This window comes from Strigops habroptila, chromosome 9, assembly GCF_004027225.2.
Source record: "Strigops habroptila isolate Jane chromosome 9, bStrHab1.2.pri, whole genome shotgun sequence".
In the NCBI taxonomy this organism is placed as follows: domain Eukaryota; kingdom Metazoa; phylum Chordata; class Aves; order Psittaciformes; family Psittacidae; genus Strigops; species Strigops habroptila.
Window position 1 is genome coordinate 18,123,299 of NC_044285.2, and position 18,469 is coordinate 18,141,767.

Consider the following 18,469-nt stretch of genomic DNA (forward strand, 5'->3'; position numbering starts at 1 on the left):
TATTTAGCAGAGACACAAATGCTTAAAAAAGCTGTCCTCTTATAGGCCATACCACAGCAGAGGTTTTCCAGCCTATTTCAGAGTGTCTCCCTCAATTCCCATTTTTGGATCAGTGTGATTTAGCATAATGGGCCCCTGTGAGCACTGGAGGGAAGAGACTTGGGGCTGTGTGTGGGACTGGTAATAACTGAGGGACCATGGACACTTCTGACAAAAAGTGTCCAACTTGTCGGGAAGGGGGTTTTTTTAAGCTCTTGGAACTAGGAGAACACATGAAGCTGGGAGGAGTGAAAATTCATCATGAAACAGCCCCAGAGTCTAATGTTATGTTTGGGACATGTATGGAGAGGGGTAGAGGAGTACAGGGTATAAGTTAATGTCCTCTTCTGAAGGTGATTGAGGAATAACGTCTTAAACCGAGTACACCATAGGTAGCTGAGGAGCAGAAGGTGGGATTGGAGAGGCTATTAGGTTTAGTTCAGTACTTTATAATTGTTACCAACTGCTGACTACATCCCAGTAACAGCTTTGCAGCGTGTATTAGTTTTGATTGGTCAAGCTTTATTTTCAGCATCTTTTTTTATCATCTGCTTTTTCATTGCTCCATGTTATCAGACTTGCTAATTTTTTCCCACCATCATTTATGAGGCTGATAAAGGGAAGTTGACTGGAGCATGGCTCACTTCTGTATAGATCCCAGGTAGGGACCTGCTGTAGAGCTTGATTCTGGCCTGCTGCTGCAGCTCATCTGTAGCCCCATCCTCAAGCCAGGCAGAGGCAGGCTGCAGAGAACAGCAGCAACTAACTATATCTTGTAGCTTTTGGGAAGCAGCTGTGGTTGAGCACAGGTCCTCGCTCACACTTCTCGTTAGTATTTTGTAAACCTAGATTGTAATTCTGCTTGTTTTGGTTCAGCCAGATGTAATCTAGCATGAGCTATAGTGAAAATGCTTTTAACATGGCTTTTTAAGTGCCATCGTCTATAAAAGAGGGATGCTGTCTACCACGTTTGTACAGAGGGGCATGCTGAGTGTACAGAAGCATTTGAGCTATCAGCACACAGTTGTTGCTACATGTGGGACCTTCTGTAACCTGTTGGAAGTTTGGAAATAGAATTTTGTAGGTTGCTGTAGAAGAGATTGTTTTGTCAGCAGCCTTCATATAACTGGCAACCTGTCTGACAAGCTGCTAAGGCTGGTATCAGTAACAGTTGAAACTTGCCTCCTCTGCAGAAGGACCCTGTTGTGTAGGAGGGTGTGGGCTGAGCTGTCTGCCAAACTGCGTTTTCATATCTCCTTCCTACCTCTTGTCTGCCAGTGTTCTTGAAAAGTTCACCATGCTGAAGTGTGCTCTGATTCTTAGAATCTCCCTCAGGTCTTTTTGGCATTTTCACAAGCTACACCTCTCCTTGCCCAGTTTCTGCTATAGTTTGGCTTCATATCCTCAGGAGGAATTCCAGGCAGTGCTTGTGCTTTCAAGGCTGGCTGGATAGAAAACCGTTTGCTTGCAAAACACAAGCCACAGAAAAAGAAAAAATCCAGCTCCTTGACACAGTTACCTGCCTGTATTTTGCACAAACCACACAGGGCTTGCCATTTTGTTCTATCTTCAAGAAATTTTAGGTTACTAGCAGTTGGGTTTCATCTCAGCATCAGTCCAAGGCAGAGACAAAGGAAGGTTTTCGTAGGGTTCATGAGAAGCAGTAGATTGGGATCCCCAGTGTGAAAGGTCAGGTTGAAATTTCGTGGTGTGGCTTTGTCAATCGTTAGCTTGCACTCTCTCCTAACATACAGTTATACATTCAGGCATAAGGCAGTAGTAACATACAGACTAATGTGATAGTCACCTTGAAAAGTGCATGGGACAAGTTTAAGGCAACTCGTTATGCTCAAAAATGTCTTTCCTGAATGTGGGCGTTAGCCACGTTAAAATACATGTTTATAATGCTGCATGCAGTAAGTAGAGCTGAGAACAGATCATGTGGATAATGGAGAAAAAACCCAAAACACAACCACCCAGCAGGACCCCAGGCTTCAGAAAGACTCCATGTTGCCATGAGATTCCCTGTTGAATGGAAGTGCAGAAGTGCAATTAGACTGTAATATAAGATGATTCCATGTGCTGTTTCTTGCTAGTTGTGATTTCACATTTTAAAGCTGGGGCAAAGGAATGCAAGGGATGAATAATAGATTGCCTAATGTCCCAATGTTGGAGAAAAATAGAGTCCCCAGAGTTTGAGGTCCTGACCCAGTTGTCAGGCAGCACTCCCCACCTGATGCAGTTAAGGATCAGGAATCCTTTTTAAAAGCAAGATCAAGTGCAGGGTGCTGTCTGGCCTGAATACAGATTTACTTAGCAGCTCCATTATTTCTATTCCTCAGTTTTTCTACCTTGTTTTCTCTAGAGCAGTTGATTGCAAAGCTTTCAGTTTTGCTGGTCTCAGTTGAGACAGTGGTGGAGCTTGGCTGGTTTATGCTACAAGAGTTCCCTGTAGCAACGGTACCAAAATATTACCACCATCCAACTGCCATGCACCTAACCTGGAGTTTGCAGTACAGGCTGATATTCTCCAAATTACACTGAAACTTTGGCTTCTGAGGCACCTCAAGATGGCACTCACAAAGAAGTAGTAAACACTACCTCAGCCTCACAGGGCACAAGCACAACTGCTTTAAAAACAGATCATTCCTTCTATTAAGGTACACTTCAAAGGGCAGAAGATACACTGTTACCAGCACAGTTATTTTCAGTCAAATTCTTCTGTACCAGTTTTTCCTGCTAATCTCAGTGTAGAATTGGGAACAGAAAAATAGGTGGGACATTGCTTCCCAGGGCATAGTGCTGTAGAAATTGGACAGTAATAGGGTAGATGGCCATTAGGTAAGGAAAATTAGAGAATAACACACTTGTCATGGAGATATTTGTGATTAGACCTGGGCAGTGCTATAACCAAGACAGCCCTCTCTGGCATGTGTTCAAGAGCTCTGTGTTTCTTTTCAGGGCATATGAAGTGATCTCGCTGCAGACCATCTTCCTGAGTAACTTAGATCAGCAAAATACTGATGTAGTTTGAAAATTTACTTGTTGTTTTCCATGATACATCTGAACATGCGCTGACCTTCAGCAGATGCATATACGAGCTCTCTCGAATGTAGTACACTGAGGCTGCTATGACCACCAGCCAAGATGATCACTGCTGCTTTCTGCAGTGCTCAGGCTTAAGTATGCTAAAAAGAGCACATAGCTACTTGAAAAGAGAATTCCAGCTGCTGCTGACCTTGTGGCCCTTGTGGATTTGCTTACCCTGCTGTCCTAGGGGATGATAACCCCTGTATCAGCATAGTCATTAACAGCTGCAGTTCTTCCAAACTGTATAGAAAAAGTTAAATGAGCTCTGCAGTTGAGATTCCTGCTGCCAGGAATATTTCTGATATGCATATTTTTATATTTATTTACTAAATTAAACTGCCATTGTCAAACAGACACATTCCACAATGATGGGCTCAAGAATTTTGGAAGAAGGAGATGAAGCTGATGCTTCCAGCAATTCCAGATTGCAAGAAATTAGAGATACTCCCCAAAATATTGTGCCCTTGTAGAAGAAATTTCTGCTATGGCAGAATAGCCCAGTGAAGTCAAATTCAAGGGTTCTTGCATGTTCTGCAGTATATGCTAAACGGGCTGGGAACTGGCAGACTGAGCAGAGCAGGATTTCCTCTGTGGGGAGGCCAGGCACTACTGTGTGTGGCCACCTGCACAAATTCAAATCCATTTCTTCTATTCAAAATAGTATTCAGATTTAGAGCCTGTCTTCCCTGAAGTCAGCAGGTTTACTGAATTTATCTGACTCAAACAGATCATATCAGCACAGATGTAAAGCTCCCTCTGAGTGCACACATTGGTTTGTTCAGAGTATATTTTCAGAAGGATTTACTTCTCCTGAATTGCTGCATTGAATTTAACCTCTTACAGTAAAACATGACTGTAGAGCAGCTTGGCCTCAGGTCCCACCTGCTGGGAAAACTCAACTTATGTTTAAACAGTAGACTAAACTATGATGCTTAGAATAGGTTAAGCAGCACCCATGAAAGCAGCAGCCTGAATGCTGTATTTACAGTGGCTGTAACTATAACCAGTCAGAAATATTTCTAATCATGGCATGGATGTGAGTCAGAAGTCCAAATATATTGCCAGTTAATTTCAAGGCATTACATTCACTTTCTGAGAAGAAGACCTGTCAAGTATCTACTTGGTTGTGCGTGGGGAATATATGTGATGAATAACAATCTGGGTATATACAAAGCTTAACATTAACCTTTTTGATGCTAATGGATAACATGACTTAACAGAGGTTCTTAGTCACAGAGATGAAGTATGGATTATACATTATAAATCACATTATAAAGCAGGGATGATGTTGCTTTCTAATCAACTGTGGGTGCAGGGACTGGTTGCTGTGTGCTCTGCACGGGCATGGCTTATGCTATGTAACTTTTCAGATATGAGGATAACCTCGTATGCGAGTGGAACCCACTCAGGGCAGTGCCTGACGGTGGCCTAGGTGTGTCATTCCTTAGGACCGCAGCATTCTGCAGTGGGGCTGTGGAAATTTTCCCAAAGATTATGGAAAACCACTGGCTGGCTGTCTTCAGTTAACAATATTGGGGATTGTTTTTTGCTTGAAAATAGGGAATAACTATAATAGCTTCTCTAGACTTTTGTAGTCAAAGTATTCCTTTTTGAATACACTACTGGTTTCTAAACCCATTCAGCCTTCTAGGAACTGTGAATTGCAGGGGTAGAGGTAGCTGGCAGGAGGAAAATGAGCTCTGCAGACAGGCCATTAAGCCTGAGTCATTACTATTGAAATCTGTGTTTTAATATTGTGTTACATCCTGCAGTATTGCCTTTTTAGGGTTTGGCAAAGGAAACAGGAAGATGTGAGATTTGCTGAAAGCCTAGATGTAGATGGGGTACACTGAGGCAGAACTGGTCAGCTTAAACCAAGTGCAGTCCATCTGTAAAGCAGAGGCATCTTGTTTTGGTCTTTGGCTCAGAGCATTATCTCTTCTGAGACGCTGTACGGTGGTACTGGCTGAGGAATAATGATGGGATATAAAGTTGAGAATGTTCCTCTCTGTGTTCTGAAGCATATTAAAATGGGGTTTGTAAGGCAAATAGAGGCAAAGCATTAAATGTTAGCTCTCTTTGTCTGTTGCATTTATCTGACTAATGGCATTACTCCTCTAGAGAGAGATCCCTCACCTTTTTTTATTACAATCTTTGACTTCTCAGCCTGTCCTAGGTTCCACGTTATCAGGGGCTCAGGTCTTTCCCCATCAGTAGGGTGGAGCTGAGGACCTAAGTCATTGAATGGGGGAATGGAGGAGAAGTGGCAACTATATGAATGATGTGCAACAAGAATTGGTATCTAAAATAGTCTCCAACAAATTTCCATGTTGCTTGCCAGGATGGTGACCCCTGCCACCACATGAAAAGCACAAATGGTATCCTGTGTTATAAAAGGTTACCTAGTGAAGCTGCATGAAATAATAAAAGAATCCCAAAGGCAAAACTTTTTCTGTGGTCACTGCTGTGACTAACATGGTTTCTCTGTACTCATTTAAAAACATGTTGAGGATTTATGTGTGTGGGGGGGATGAGAAAGGATCCCTGTAAAGTGGCCACAAACCATAACAAAGTTCCAGCCAAGGTTTCCAGCAGCCCTAAACTGTGAATTCATGGTGCTCTCAGGTGAGCTTTATATAACAACTAAATAATAGGTATACACTTGCAAGTCACTATATTTGTCCTGTCTGCACACACTGGGAAGCCCAAAAGTGGGGTTAAAAAAAGGCTCAAGCAAACAAGTCAAGAAGCAGAGTACAGCAAAGTGAGGCATTCTGCTAAAGATGGAACACAGTTTTCTCCTCATTGCCTTGCACTCCTGGATCCTGACAGAAATACTCCTCAGAATAACAGGATCATTTTTGTTGCTGGCTTCTGTTCTGCTTTATTTACCACACATGGTCATGGTGTTGGCTCAAGAGCTTAAATGTGGGACACTGAAGAAGTAGCCAGACAAAAGTCTTGCTATAGGGAAGACAGGCATTCAGATACATCAGTTCTGGCCTTGTCTAGAACTGACGAAGCTGGTAGAGTAGAAGGGAGTGATCTGGCCAGGGTACCAGGAGTCCCTGTGCTGGATTTCAGTTTCTGTCTGTGTGACTAGCTGACTTCTGCTTAATTTCTGTCTCTCCACCTTTGTAAATTCCTGTAGATGCTACATACTTTCCACATTGCAGCCAGCCAGCCCCATAAAGCAGTGTGAACCAGGGAAGTTTGAAAACACAGTGTCACTGCTTGGTTTCCTCCTTCCACTGGTGCAGTTGTGCTCTTTGCTCTGAGTATCGAGTTCACTTCAGCTGGTGCAGCTGCGCAGAGGATGAATGCAAAGGCCCCTTGTCACCACCTCACTTGCTTCATCAATGCAGGATGGCTGGCTAGAGTCAGACCAGAAGTCCTTTCGTGTCTACCTGATTGAGAGATGTTATGTGCTCTTTAACTTCTGTGCAACTGTAATTCTCCTTCTGTTACAAAACAAAACCAAGTAGCAAAGCCAAGGCTGCTTGTGACTGGAACAAAAAAAAAAAAGAAAAACAAAGCCAAAAACTCACTTTACAGTTTTTTTCCAAAATATCTTTAAGCTGTCTGAAGTGACTCACTAATGTCTGCTACACATCAGGAGATCTAAAGGTATATTTTAAAGTAAAACTAGAGAGATGAGTGTTAACTCTTCTTCAGCCTCAGCTCCAGATGTATTTATGGCTGAGTGTTCTGAGTTAAGACTGTTCTAAATCAATAGGAGAACCTATGCTTAACCAACTATGGGATGATTAAAATAGCCATCTCCTCATGTTTGGCTTGCAGAATGAGCTCTGCTCTGCAGAAATGCAAGGCAAGCTGTGCTCCAAGCAGTACTTTATTAGCTTTGGAGGCAGAAAAAAGCTTGCTTGGTTTGTCTTGCTGGTAAACACTTTGCCAGTCTTATGTTGGCTTTAAAAGCCAATGTGAAAGGCGTCAGTGTTGTAGTTTTCCAGAAATGTAAATCTCTTAATAGTGACTGCAAAAGCCAGGGAGTTAGGGCTGGGGAAAGAGGGTGAGGGAAATGTGGGCTAGTTCTTTGTATGAAGGCATAAAAAAATGGTGTGTATTAAATGAAATGTATCTGCTTATATTTTAATAATATCTTGCAAAAAATCTTAAAAAATCTTAGCTGTCATCCAGGAATGCAGGGAATCCACATCTTGTGGCCTGTACTCCTTTGGGAAGGCAGCGCTCCAGTGGTGCAGCTGCTGGTTTGGAACCTCCCCACAAGGGGATTTTTCATGCAGCCCCTGGGACATGGAGCTGTGGGAGTTCTCCCACCACCTTGTTTACTGCAGCAGTCTTGTGTCCAGAGCTGCAACATGATATTTCGTATAGAGCCATAAACACATTATAATAGCAAATGACGAGGGTAAAAGGGGACCAGCATAACACAGCACTGTAAATTGTGAGCATTCCTGAAGAATATTCTTTTATTACAGAACTGTGAACTGCTGCAAACCATTTGCTTAAAGAGGTGCTGCTGGGAATGGGAGTGGGAATGACAGGCAACACATGGAAAGTTTCTCCACATTAGCTGCACAGATCTGTCCAGATGATGGTAAGTCAGATGGATTTTTAATTTCACTTTTAATTTAAGCCCTTAATTTCAAACCTTAGTGATGCATCTACACAATCTCTGATGACTTGCAACCAGCTAAGTAAATAGAACCTCAAACTGCTAAAACCCTGAAATGTTTGTCGGTCTCTCTGAGAACAGAATACTTTCTAAACAATATAAGCAGCATGTGCCAACATATAGAACATATAGAAAAGGCACACAGTGCACATACTTGCAGGAAGAAATAAAGTCTGTAGGTAGTGATAATTCTTAATTTTCTTGTACATAGATGTATTGTGGTTGCATATGGCTAATGGTTTTGCAGCACCACCAACAATATCTGCTCATTTTCCCACATGACAAGGTGACATGCCAGTTCTCTTTCTGTAGTTAACAGTTGACTCCAGACATTAGCAAAATAGCTGCCTGGAATAGAAGCCTGCTGGCAGCAGAAATGCCTGTGCCACAACTCCAGACAACCAGTTCGATTGTGGCTGTGGTTGGTGTTCAGGCAAGAGGAGGCAGGACGGGTATGGCAAAGTTTGGAGTCAGACTGATCAGCAGCCCAGCAACTGAAGCTGCTGTTTTCAGAATGGCTTTTTTTCCTTTCTTTCCTGTCTTCATGGCCTTTTATCCTAGGAATGGCAAAATGCAGTGTTGTCTGTGCAGATGAGAAGCTGTAATGACAAGTCAGGCTTGTTAGCCTCTGTTTCCTTAGAGAAGAACTGCAATGAGAAACTTACCTTCATGCAGAATACTGAATCTGGGAGCAAGGTTCATGGTTACATGCCATGCTTATGAGTACTTAAATGCTCTGGCTAGTTAGGTCAGCCTTTTGATCTACTACAGCTCTTACATCAAAAGAAAATTACTATGTTTAGCAAGCATGTCTTGGTTAACCTGTACTTCAGAGTTTTGTCCCTTAGGTACCTGAAAGATGCTGAGCCTGCCATTTTCCCTTGGGCTTGCATGAAGTGGCATTAAGTGAGACAAAGGAGAACTGGATGTCCTGAATTAAAAGCTCTTTTTTGTTTTTTTAAACTGCTCTACACACCACACAAGTTTAATAATTTCTTGGGCTTGGGTACTCAAGTCATGTTTGCAAAAGTAAATTCTCATTATGCTCTAAATGCAAGCCTGGCAGTCTCCACCTACTTTAAATACCATGCTTAGGATAGAGACAGTACAGCAATGAAGTCTCACATTTCTAGGACATGTTAGAACGTTCAAAGTGATCTTCTACTGAAACAATAGTAATTTAATGAGATCACTATGATGAGATCCCTGTATCATTTTTCCAGCTGTTTGCTACTTCACAAAAATGTGCTAACGTGCAATAGAGGTAGATGGTGATTAGTCATCCTGTTAGTTAGCTTATTTTACATTGCTTATATGTTTAAACCATGGTTCAAATGAAATATGGAATGATGTTGGTAGGGAGTTGTGAATCAGTGAAGACATCAGAATGTAGTTAAGCAGCTGCTGCTTAACTATCTTTAAGTGACTAGTGATGGGGCAAGGAAGGACCACAAAATGCAGCAAGTTTTACCAAGCTTACTCATTTGCTAACTGGAACATCTATTCTAGTTCCTGCTGTTAGAGCACCCTTTTAACAAAAGGGAATCTTGGAAATGAAAGAATTTACTGCAGTTATGTGTCATCTTAGATTCTTTTAGACACACAGATCTCAGAACATACAGAAATGCATGTTAACGTGGTGCACAGTGAATTGGGGGTGGGTGCATTATATGAGCGTGGATGAGTTACTAAGCACTTCCTATGGGAATGCCAATAAATCATTTTTCATGGTGCTCCATAAATTCCATAAAGGCCACACAGGCATTACAGAAACCAGCCTGGGTGAATTCTAGAGCCTAGCAGGTAGAGAAGTACTAGTGTAGGCCTGTAGATGTTTTGAAATAGTTGCATTGGTTATATTGAGTCTCTGAGGCTCTGAGTGAAATAAGTAATAGGCATTGCAGGTGTTAAATTCCATAAAAGGCCTTCAGGTAGTTTTCTTGAATGTAAATTGTATCACACTCCATATTAACTTCCTGCTCCTCCCTATCTACAGAATGCCATGCATTTTAAGGATTAAAAATATATTGAGTGTTGACTTCTAGTGTGAAGCAAATCAACATCCCCAAAACTGAGCTACACCTCTGATCTTCAAAATTCAAGGCTACCTGTGTCAGCAGTTCATAGAAGCTCTTGAATTATGGCACTGAATAGCTTTTGGCACATTTGTGTTTTGCTGTAATGAGTGGATCAGTTTGGTGTTTGGAGCTTAGCAAGACTGCTTTGAAAGAACTAGTAGTGCTCATAGGGCGTCTGGGTGGCTTCCTATTTCAGAACAAGCTCTCTGTATTTTACCATCGCAGTTTCAAATTCCAGCCAGAGTAGAAAAATCTCAGGCAGCCTTGTTGAGTCCTTGAATTAGCAGATGTTAAACGAAGGGAGTGAGGAAAGGAAATCTGAACCAATGGTCTCCTTCCTCACAATTCAGATTGCTACTCAACATTGTGAATAACTGAGCCTGAAGAATAACAAATACTGTAATCCTGGTGACATGGCAAGAAAATTCCTGTTTCCCTGGTAATGAACTGATCTCCCAACAGGATAAAATGCTGCCATTTGTGAGCTAACACAGGTCTCATTCAACTCAGCTATCACTGAAGTGTACGTACTGTCTTTGTGTACAGTGGCAAGTTTTTCTCCAGGATACTTTGCTTTGGAGTCAGAACACTTCAGAATCAAAATGCTCTGGACATTGGCACCTTTGGGGTTAATATTTACCATACTTTGTGGTCAGTAAAGTAGAACCAAGATCTAATATGTGTCTATACAGAACAGAATTCTTTGTACAAAACTAGAAGCAAATACGTGCAGCAGAGAGTCAGGTGGGATGCCTTTGTAGCTTACAGCAAATAAAGAAGCAAAAATAGCTTGTAGAGTATTTTGACTATCAACAGTCTTGTTTAATGTAAAGGGAAGAGTGATACTGTTTGTGTACAGTGGACAGATACATATGATACTTTCACTGTAGTAATATTCTACAGATATAATAGGTATATACATATAGTATAATAACAGTTGTTAGAGGTGAAAAAAGTCTTATTAATTCACCCAGTTCATCCTGGGACTTTCCCATCAAACCATTTTTAAGTGTTTGGAATGGAACTTCAGAAATTAATTTAAAACACTTATTTTGCAGTATTTTCTTTACATGTTCTTTTTATAGGCAAATAGATTTCGCATTCTGATTCCTGAGTTTTATCTGAAATAGTAAAATTCTGTGCCATCTCATTCCCTTCCCAGCCTCCCAGACTATCATCAGAGTAATTCTTTTAATTTTTGTGACTAGATTATTGTCTGTTTTCCTTAAATTTGTTATCAAGCTAATCATAGCAGTGAAATGGAAACCCTGCATGTCATTTAAACATGCAGTGTTTGTGGCTTAGAAACGGCTGTGGTTTTGCCCCACGTGATGTAAGAAATGGTGAGTTTTAAGATCTGTAATTACCAAGTGCTTTGGAACAATTTTCCCTTCCTTGATCAAGCGGGTAGGTGGATAGGCTGGTCCCAGCTATCACATATTCCAGGCAATAGGTAGTACGAAGTCTTCTTTCAACGGGAGGCTTGGGAGTTCTTTGTGCTCTGACACAGTATCTAAACTGAGCTGCCTAATTTTATTTTATTTCTTTAAATATACTTGTAGTTCCCTTGTTTGCCAAAAATTAGTGAATAAGCCTTGTTCAGTTGTGCTGAAGTGAAGTTAGTAGTGTTGGTTATAAAATGTTCCATTTTGATTAAGATAGGATGAGATAAAGCCTGCTGATCTTACAGGTAGCTTAAGCACAAGTACAGAATCATGACTACATTTTCAAGACTGCATTTGGAAATAATATAAAATTTACATACGTGAATACAGTCAAAGCTAAATGCTGTGACGTGAAATAATACTGCTGGATGTCACCCTGCTGCACTTGCACTATTGAACAGACTCCAGGTGGCAGTGTAACAATTGATGAATCTGGTGTTGAAAGCTGCCAGACGTGAGAACTTTCAGGCACTTGTTTAAAGTATGAATTAAAAATAACCTTTTGTCTGTACAAATAACACCTTAAGAAAACAATGTGGGAAATTTTAAAACCATTCAGTTCATTTGTATCTTCTTTTTTTTGACATCTCACTTGGTTTGTTCAAAAAAACCTCCCGAAACCCACAGAATAGTCACATTCGTCTTTATTTGTACCTTGCATTGTGACCAAGCTGTGATAGTGCAGACAAGGCACAGTTTGCATCAGAGTCAAAGCGCTGCCTTTGTTCAGTAAGATGCTTCTGGAATCCTTGGAAAAGTGATGTAAAATTAGCAGAGGCTCTCAGAAATCACATCACTGGAAGATCATATGTAAAAGAAATCTCCTGTTCTGATGGTACCTGTATCAGCCCAATACAATTGTACTGCTATAGTCAACGTTATTCCCTACAAGAAGCAACTCATTAAGAAATGAGGGATCCATCCTTAGCACTGGAGAGAACCATTAATCCTGAGGAAGCAGAAATTCAGGTAATTTCTTAGTGACGGTGTAAGCAGCGGGGAATGGAGAACACTTCTGTCCTTTGGCACTACCTGGTTCCTTTGCACAATACTTGGTGTCACACCGCCCCCTCAAGGTATGCGTACAGAAGTGTCGCGGGCATGCTTTGAAGAGTCATGCTTATTTACACACTTCAATCTTATGTTCTAAATACCGTCAGAGATGCTTGCTCTGGGCATTTGCCTAGTTTTAAACTTCTGTCTTTCATCTTGGGCATCTTGCCTTTTAGAGAAGAATCTTGAACCTTCTGACGGGAGCTGCTTGTGGTATTAATGATCAAACACTGAGAAAGTGTGTGACCTTCACTTTCAGAGGGCGTGCAGGAAATGGAAATAGATTTGTTAATGAGACAACATGCTGCCAGAAATGGGCTTGTGGTATTTCATGTGCTGTAGCGAACTTTCATACATGCAGATGAGCTTCTGTCTGCTGCAGAGATGGCATGTGACCCACAGAGCTGCTAGGCCAGCTTCTAGTAAAGGTTTTATTAAGCTGAGACCCTGTATTAGAACTTAACTATATTATGATGCTTTCTGATGATATTTTCCATACCAGTTGTCTGCCTCAGAGTTGCATCTGCACTGAGCAGAGAATTCATTTCCTTATGGCGGGTTTCTGTGTAGTCTCCACTGCTATTACCATCATATCTAAATGTTTCACTTTTACACCTTTGGGAGATAAGAGGTGTAAACCCAATCTATCAAGTTCCTACTAGGTCTGGGTTGGCATGTAGTATTTTCAGAATGTTTACTGCTTTATGTGTTCAGAGCAAAAGGCTTGCTATTATCCTTTTTGAGTTGAGTGTTCAGTGCATCTGCCAATCTCACTCCGCATATTCTGAGTTTACCACTTAGTAGAGAAGAAATGTGCCATGGGGGACAATATTCCTTCCATCTTTTTGCAGGGGGATTGGAACTAGATGATCTTAAGGTCCTTTCCAACTTTTAACTATTCTACGATTCTCTGTTTCTATTTAATCTAGAAATTGAGGATGAATTTTTAGCCGTAGGGATAGGAAGACTCCAACATGTGTGTTCTGAACAGAGCTGGCCTCTTTTCCACAGCTGTAGTTGAGAAGAAGGTTAGACTTCTAACTTAAGCAAATAGGTCTATTTACCAAAAAAAATTGTTTAAATAACTTGCCAGGTAGCATGCAGATAGTGTCTGCCAAATTCTGAATTAGATTCTAGTTCTTCAGGGTAGCATTCATTCCACTCCTACGGCATCCTCCCTTCTTTATTCCATGCTTTCCAATTTGTACAGCAAATGAGGAAGTCACCTAAGGCAACAATCTGCTTCACTTGATACATTGAGTGATGTTCATCTAGTGATTTTGAAGGAAGCCAAAATCACATGGAAAATTCTGCTACTGCATTATTAGACCATATCATAGTACATACACAAGGGAGGCAAGTTAATGCTTTCAGGTATTTAACACCACAGATTTTATTTGTGAGAAATGCAGCAGAACTAAAGAACCCTCCAGGCAAACTTCCCCACTGTAAATTGTTAGTATATGTGCAAAATACCACTTGAGGGGCAGATTTTAAGCTCAGATGCTCTCAGATAGAGCACATATGGATGACTACAAACAGCCCACAAGAGGATGTTGTGTAGAATATCTCTGTTGTAGTAGAGACGATGATGCAGTATATTAAATAGAAATTTCTTATTTATAATGCTAATTCACAGGCTCCTGTTAAGCACTGATAGCACCCAGAATGAGCATGCCTGTAGGATTTATGTTAGCTATCATCTAAATCACTCTGCTCCGAGGAAGGATGGGAGCAAGAGATGGGACTCCAGTTCCAAATGAAGTGATGTGTACTCAAGAAATCTTACTGAAAAAGCAATCTGAAAAGGAAAATTATACCCAGAGCTTCTACTCCAGTTTTCCTCTGCATTCAACACGTAGGCCTCACTGCAAGCCACTTAAAACTACCCTTGTAGTGGTGCCTTTGAGATACAAGTGCTCAGAGTTGCATTATTGATTAACTATTTTTCAGTAGGGAAAGAGGCTGCATTACAGATATACTTATCCCTTTTCTAAACTGTGTTTATGCATCCTCACACATGTGATAGCTGTTTTGCATCATGACTCCCCAACAGATTGAATCATCCTTACTAAAGTATTTATCTTGGCAACCAGAGGTAAAAAATTTAAAGGCTACCACATTTGCTGCGGGCATGGCAACTAAAATTAAGAAACATGCAAATATTTGGGCAAAATTACACTGTTTAAAGAGTTTCGCTGAATGGTTCTCAACCCAAACGTGAAAGAAGGAAGAAAACTCTGTTATCATCTTGCAAAGGAACAGGGTATCACAGTGGGGATGGTTTTGGCTCCTAAACATGAAACATCCGGGATGGTAAATGAAGGGCCTATCTTGGCAAGCTGACACCTTTTTATTTAGTAGTTTCTCACAGCTAAATGCTGCCCAATGTTATAACTGGTGTCTGTCATTCTAGGAAATGCTGTGCTTAGCAGAGTTATGCACTCCCTCCCAATCTCCATGCAATTCCAAGCACCTTTTGTTCTTTTGTTATGGGGATCTTAATAACTCCACAGCAGGAGGGAAAGGACATTTTTGTTTGTGTGTAATATTGCAAGTTCAGTAGTCTCAGTTTAAAATAAAGATGATAGATGATGGTCAAAGGCCTCTTAAATTAAACCGAAGTCGTGGGGTTTCTTTGCTTAGAAATCTGCAAGTTTGCAGTCTTCTGGACTAAAAAGGGGACCTCGTAAGACAAAGCAGTACATAGGCTGTGTATCATCTGCGAATGTCTTTCTTCCGTAGTTTGCTATGTTCATTATAGTTTTGCTGCAATGGATCATGCCTTTTCATCTTACTCTTCTCTTAAAGACACTACTCCTGTCCCAATAATCCTCATTCTTATCTGCTACCCCATTCAGGCTGTTACTCTGTTAAGTCTATGAGGTGCTTGGGGAAACAACATGGCCATCACCCATTGACTCTTACCTCATACTTGGGTCTAGTCCTGTCTTGCCAGAAGATACTCTTCCAACATGGCTATGCTTAGAAAAACTGGTCTAATAGCAGGTAATGTAATGTAGCTCTACTGAGTTCAATACATTGCTTTTAGTAGAGATGTAGTAGTTCATGCAGGCAGGGGTTCAATTCCAGTGATTGCTCTTGAGACAGATCCTGCTTTAGTTTACTTAGGAAAGGAATTGGTTTTCCTCTCCACGTATATTGTATCAACTGTAAAGTCATGAATGGAAGTGCTAAAATTAGATAATTAGAAGTATTTAAACATGTTTATTTACTATATTTAATCTTTATTAACCAGCTGTTTACTTTTGAAAGACTAAATATACTGCTAACATAATACACACAGTGAGATAAGAACTGACTGTTTTGGTTAAATTCTGGTTGCAAAATACTACTGAGAGAAGGCCAAGTGATGCTGATAGGGAGGGGAGAATGAGGAGTGCAGATCCAATTGATGTTTCTTTCTCATTGTTTGTGTGTAAGGATGGGTGGGGAATGACGAGAGAATTAAACATCTGCATTGGTTAGAAAAGATAGATAGAACTGCAATCAAACTGCTGCTTTAATTTAATGTATGTCTTCGTTATACGTTGTGGCAGAGGGTGGAGAAGAAACAAGGGAGCCTCATGTCTAATATATAAACATGCTAACACAACCACCTTTTTGCTCCTTAAACTTGTACGAGTAATTCCTAGATGTATATCAAAGTAGTGTCGTATGAAACAAGTTTTAAAATTCTGTCCTCCAAATTAATTTTTGCTCTATTTGTATAATATTTGTTAGAAAATGATACATACTTTCTGTAGAACCTGTAAAATATATGCTGGGAATGTTACTTACCTGACTGATCAAACGTGACAGTTTTGAAGGATGGGGGATATGTGAGGAAGCTCCATGGTTTTGTGTCAAGATAACATTTGCAGTCATTTAATTCACAGTTTTGTAATTATGAAGTAATTTTGCTTCTAACTACACAGCTGGACATACGAACTACCTGCAGTGAATATAGTCAAAGTAGTTTCTGGTGCTGTGGAGAATTGTATCAAAAATGTTCTGAATTTCCCCCCCTTTGTGTAAACAGTGTGAAAAAGAACAGTGTTCTAGCAAGGAGATTTGTCACACTGAGACATCTTTGATACGAATATTTCGAGTAGCTCATCAGAAAATCGATACAGAACTGTCAGTTTCTAAAATAATCTTCTATGAAATAGTGCTGTGCCACGTAAAATACATTGAGATAGATGCTTTTTGTGTCTATGTGCCGGTCACAGGCAAAACCAGTGGCAAAACTGTATTTCTCACATTAGTTACAGTAAGGGAAAAGGTCTAAAACTCCTAATATGCAGGACTAGTCACAGTTCCCTAGATTAAAAAAAAATCCCCCCTTTTTCAGGTATTATCAGGTATTTCGGGTATTATGATCCCAACATTAAGCATGCAAATTGTCGAGATGTAAAATTGTTATTCTGTGTTGTCTAGAAAAGCTGTAATACAACATCTGTACTTGTATTGCCACTTGATATAAAGGTTACCGTCACAGGGTGGGAAATCCAGTAACAGGCTATAAATTTGAGGCCAGGTAACTCTTTAAAGGCGAAGGTATTTGCAAGTAACCAGCAGAGACACAAGGTTATTATGACATCCTCTTGTCTCTAGGGAGAAGTTAAACCACGGAGCTTTCTAAAACAGAGCTCAGGCAGTGAGCATATGCCGTAGGCTGTGCCTCTTCAGGAACAGATTGCTTGAGTGCAGCATCTGCCTTGCCACATACACATTTCATGTGGTCTCTTCTCAGAGGCACAAAGCTGCCTGAGCGGCCGCGGGTGGGACAGGACGTGCCTGCTCCGGCCAGCACCCGGGGCTGCGCTTCATGCCCGCAGTGAACTCTAACTAGGACAGAGTTTGTGCCTGACACTGCATTTCGGGGCAATCCCCAGCACAACTACAGGCTGGGCAGAGAATGGATCGAGAGCAGCCCCGAGGAGGGCTGAGGAGCGTTGGGAACTCCCCGTGACCTCGCCGTGTACGCTCGCAGCCCAGAACCCCTGTGTGCTGGGCTGCACCCGCAGCAGGTCATGGAGGGGACTCTCCCCCTCTGCTGCGCTCTGGGGAGACCCGCCCCGCAGTCCTGATCCAGCTCTGGGGCAACAGCACAAGAGGGATGTGGAGGTGTTGGAGCGAGTCCAGAGGAGGCCACGGAGCTGCTGCGAGGGCTGGAGCAGCTCTGCTCTGGAGCCAGGCTGAGAGAGCTGGGCCGGTTCACCCCGCCGCAGGCCCCCTCCGGGCAGCCGCTCCCCTCCCGCCCCTTGCCCGAGCCGGTCTCTGGAGCGGGGACCGCGCGGCGCGGCCCGGCCCGGCTCCGCCTCGCCCGGACGGGAAGCGGAGGCAGCGCGGAAAACCCGGCGGGCGGAGCGGCGGACGGGAGGCCGTGCTCCGCGGAAAGCCCGGCGGGGAGGCGGGGTGAGGGAGCCGCCGGGCGCGGACGGGAGGGCGGCTGCCCGCAAAGCCCGGCGCGCGGATCGCGAGGCTGTCCCTAAGATGGCTGTTGTGCGCGGGGCGCCGCTGCTGTAGCGCCGCGAGGAGCCGCCCGCCGCGCCCCGCCGCCTCGCCCGCCATGGAATGCCCGCACCTCGGCTCCAGCGTCTGCATCGCACCCGACTCGGCCAAGTTCCCACAGGGCTCGCCCTCCTCCTGGTGCTGCAGCGGTGAGTGCGCCCGCCGCGGCCTAGGCTGAGCCGGCCCTCCCGGCCTGAGGTGGCCCCGCGGCCCTCGCGCGGCGGGCGGGCGCTTCTCGCCGCCGCCCGGCCGCTCCTTTGTTCCCTGTGGCCGGCGCGGGCCTCGCCGGGAGCCGCTGCCCCTCGGTGGGAGAGCGCCCCGCGGCCGGGGGAGAGCCTGGGGGGCTCGGGACTGGGGAGGGGAGGAGGCTCCCCGGCCCGCCGGCGGCTGCCCCGCGGGACCCCGCTGCCGGGCGGTGCGGGAGGATCGTCGCTGCGCCGCGCCGTGCACCCCTCCTGCTCCCCGCGGAGCGGCCGCCACATGTCCCGGTGAGGGGGGCAGCCTGGGGGCCAGCTCCGGTCCCTGTCCCGGCCTTGCTGCGCGGTTTGTCCGTCGCGGGAGCGCGGCCGGCCGGCGTGAGCGGCAGACTT

At 43.2% G+C, this 18,469-nt stretch overlaps 1 protein-coding gene across 4 annotated transcripts in view; it reads left to right on the forward strand.

Moving 5' to 3' along the window:
• The window catches only part of USP3 (ubiquitin specific peptidase 3), a 91,275-nt gene that overhangs the window by 33,110 nt on the left and 39,696 nt on the right, over positions 1-18,469 (forward strand). For 3 of the 4 annotated variants that reach the window (XM_030497017.1, XM_030497016.1, XM_030497018.1), the window contains one exon: positions 7,590-7,708. In XM_030497017.1, the coding sequence (XP_030352877.1) occupies positions 7,663-7,708 (46 nt within the window). In that variant the 5' untranslated portion in view covers positions 7,590-7,662. Of the gene's footprint in view, positions 1-7,589; positions 7,709-17,817; positions 18,029-18,469 lie in introns of those variants that run through there. The other variant, XM_030497015.1, reaches the window with a different exon arrangement.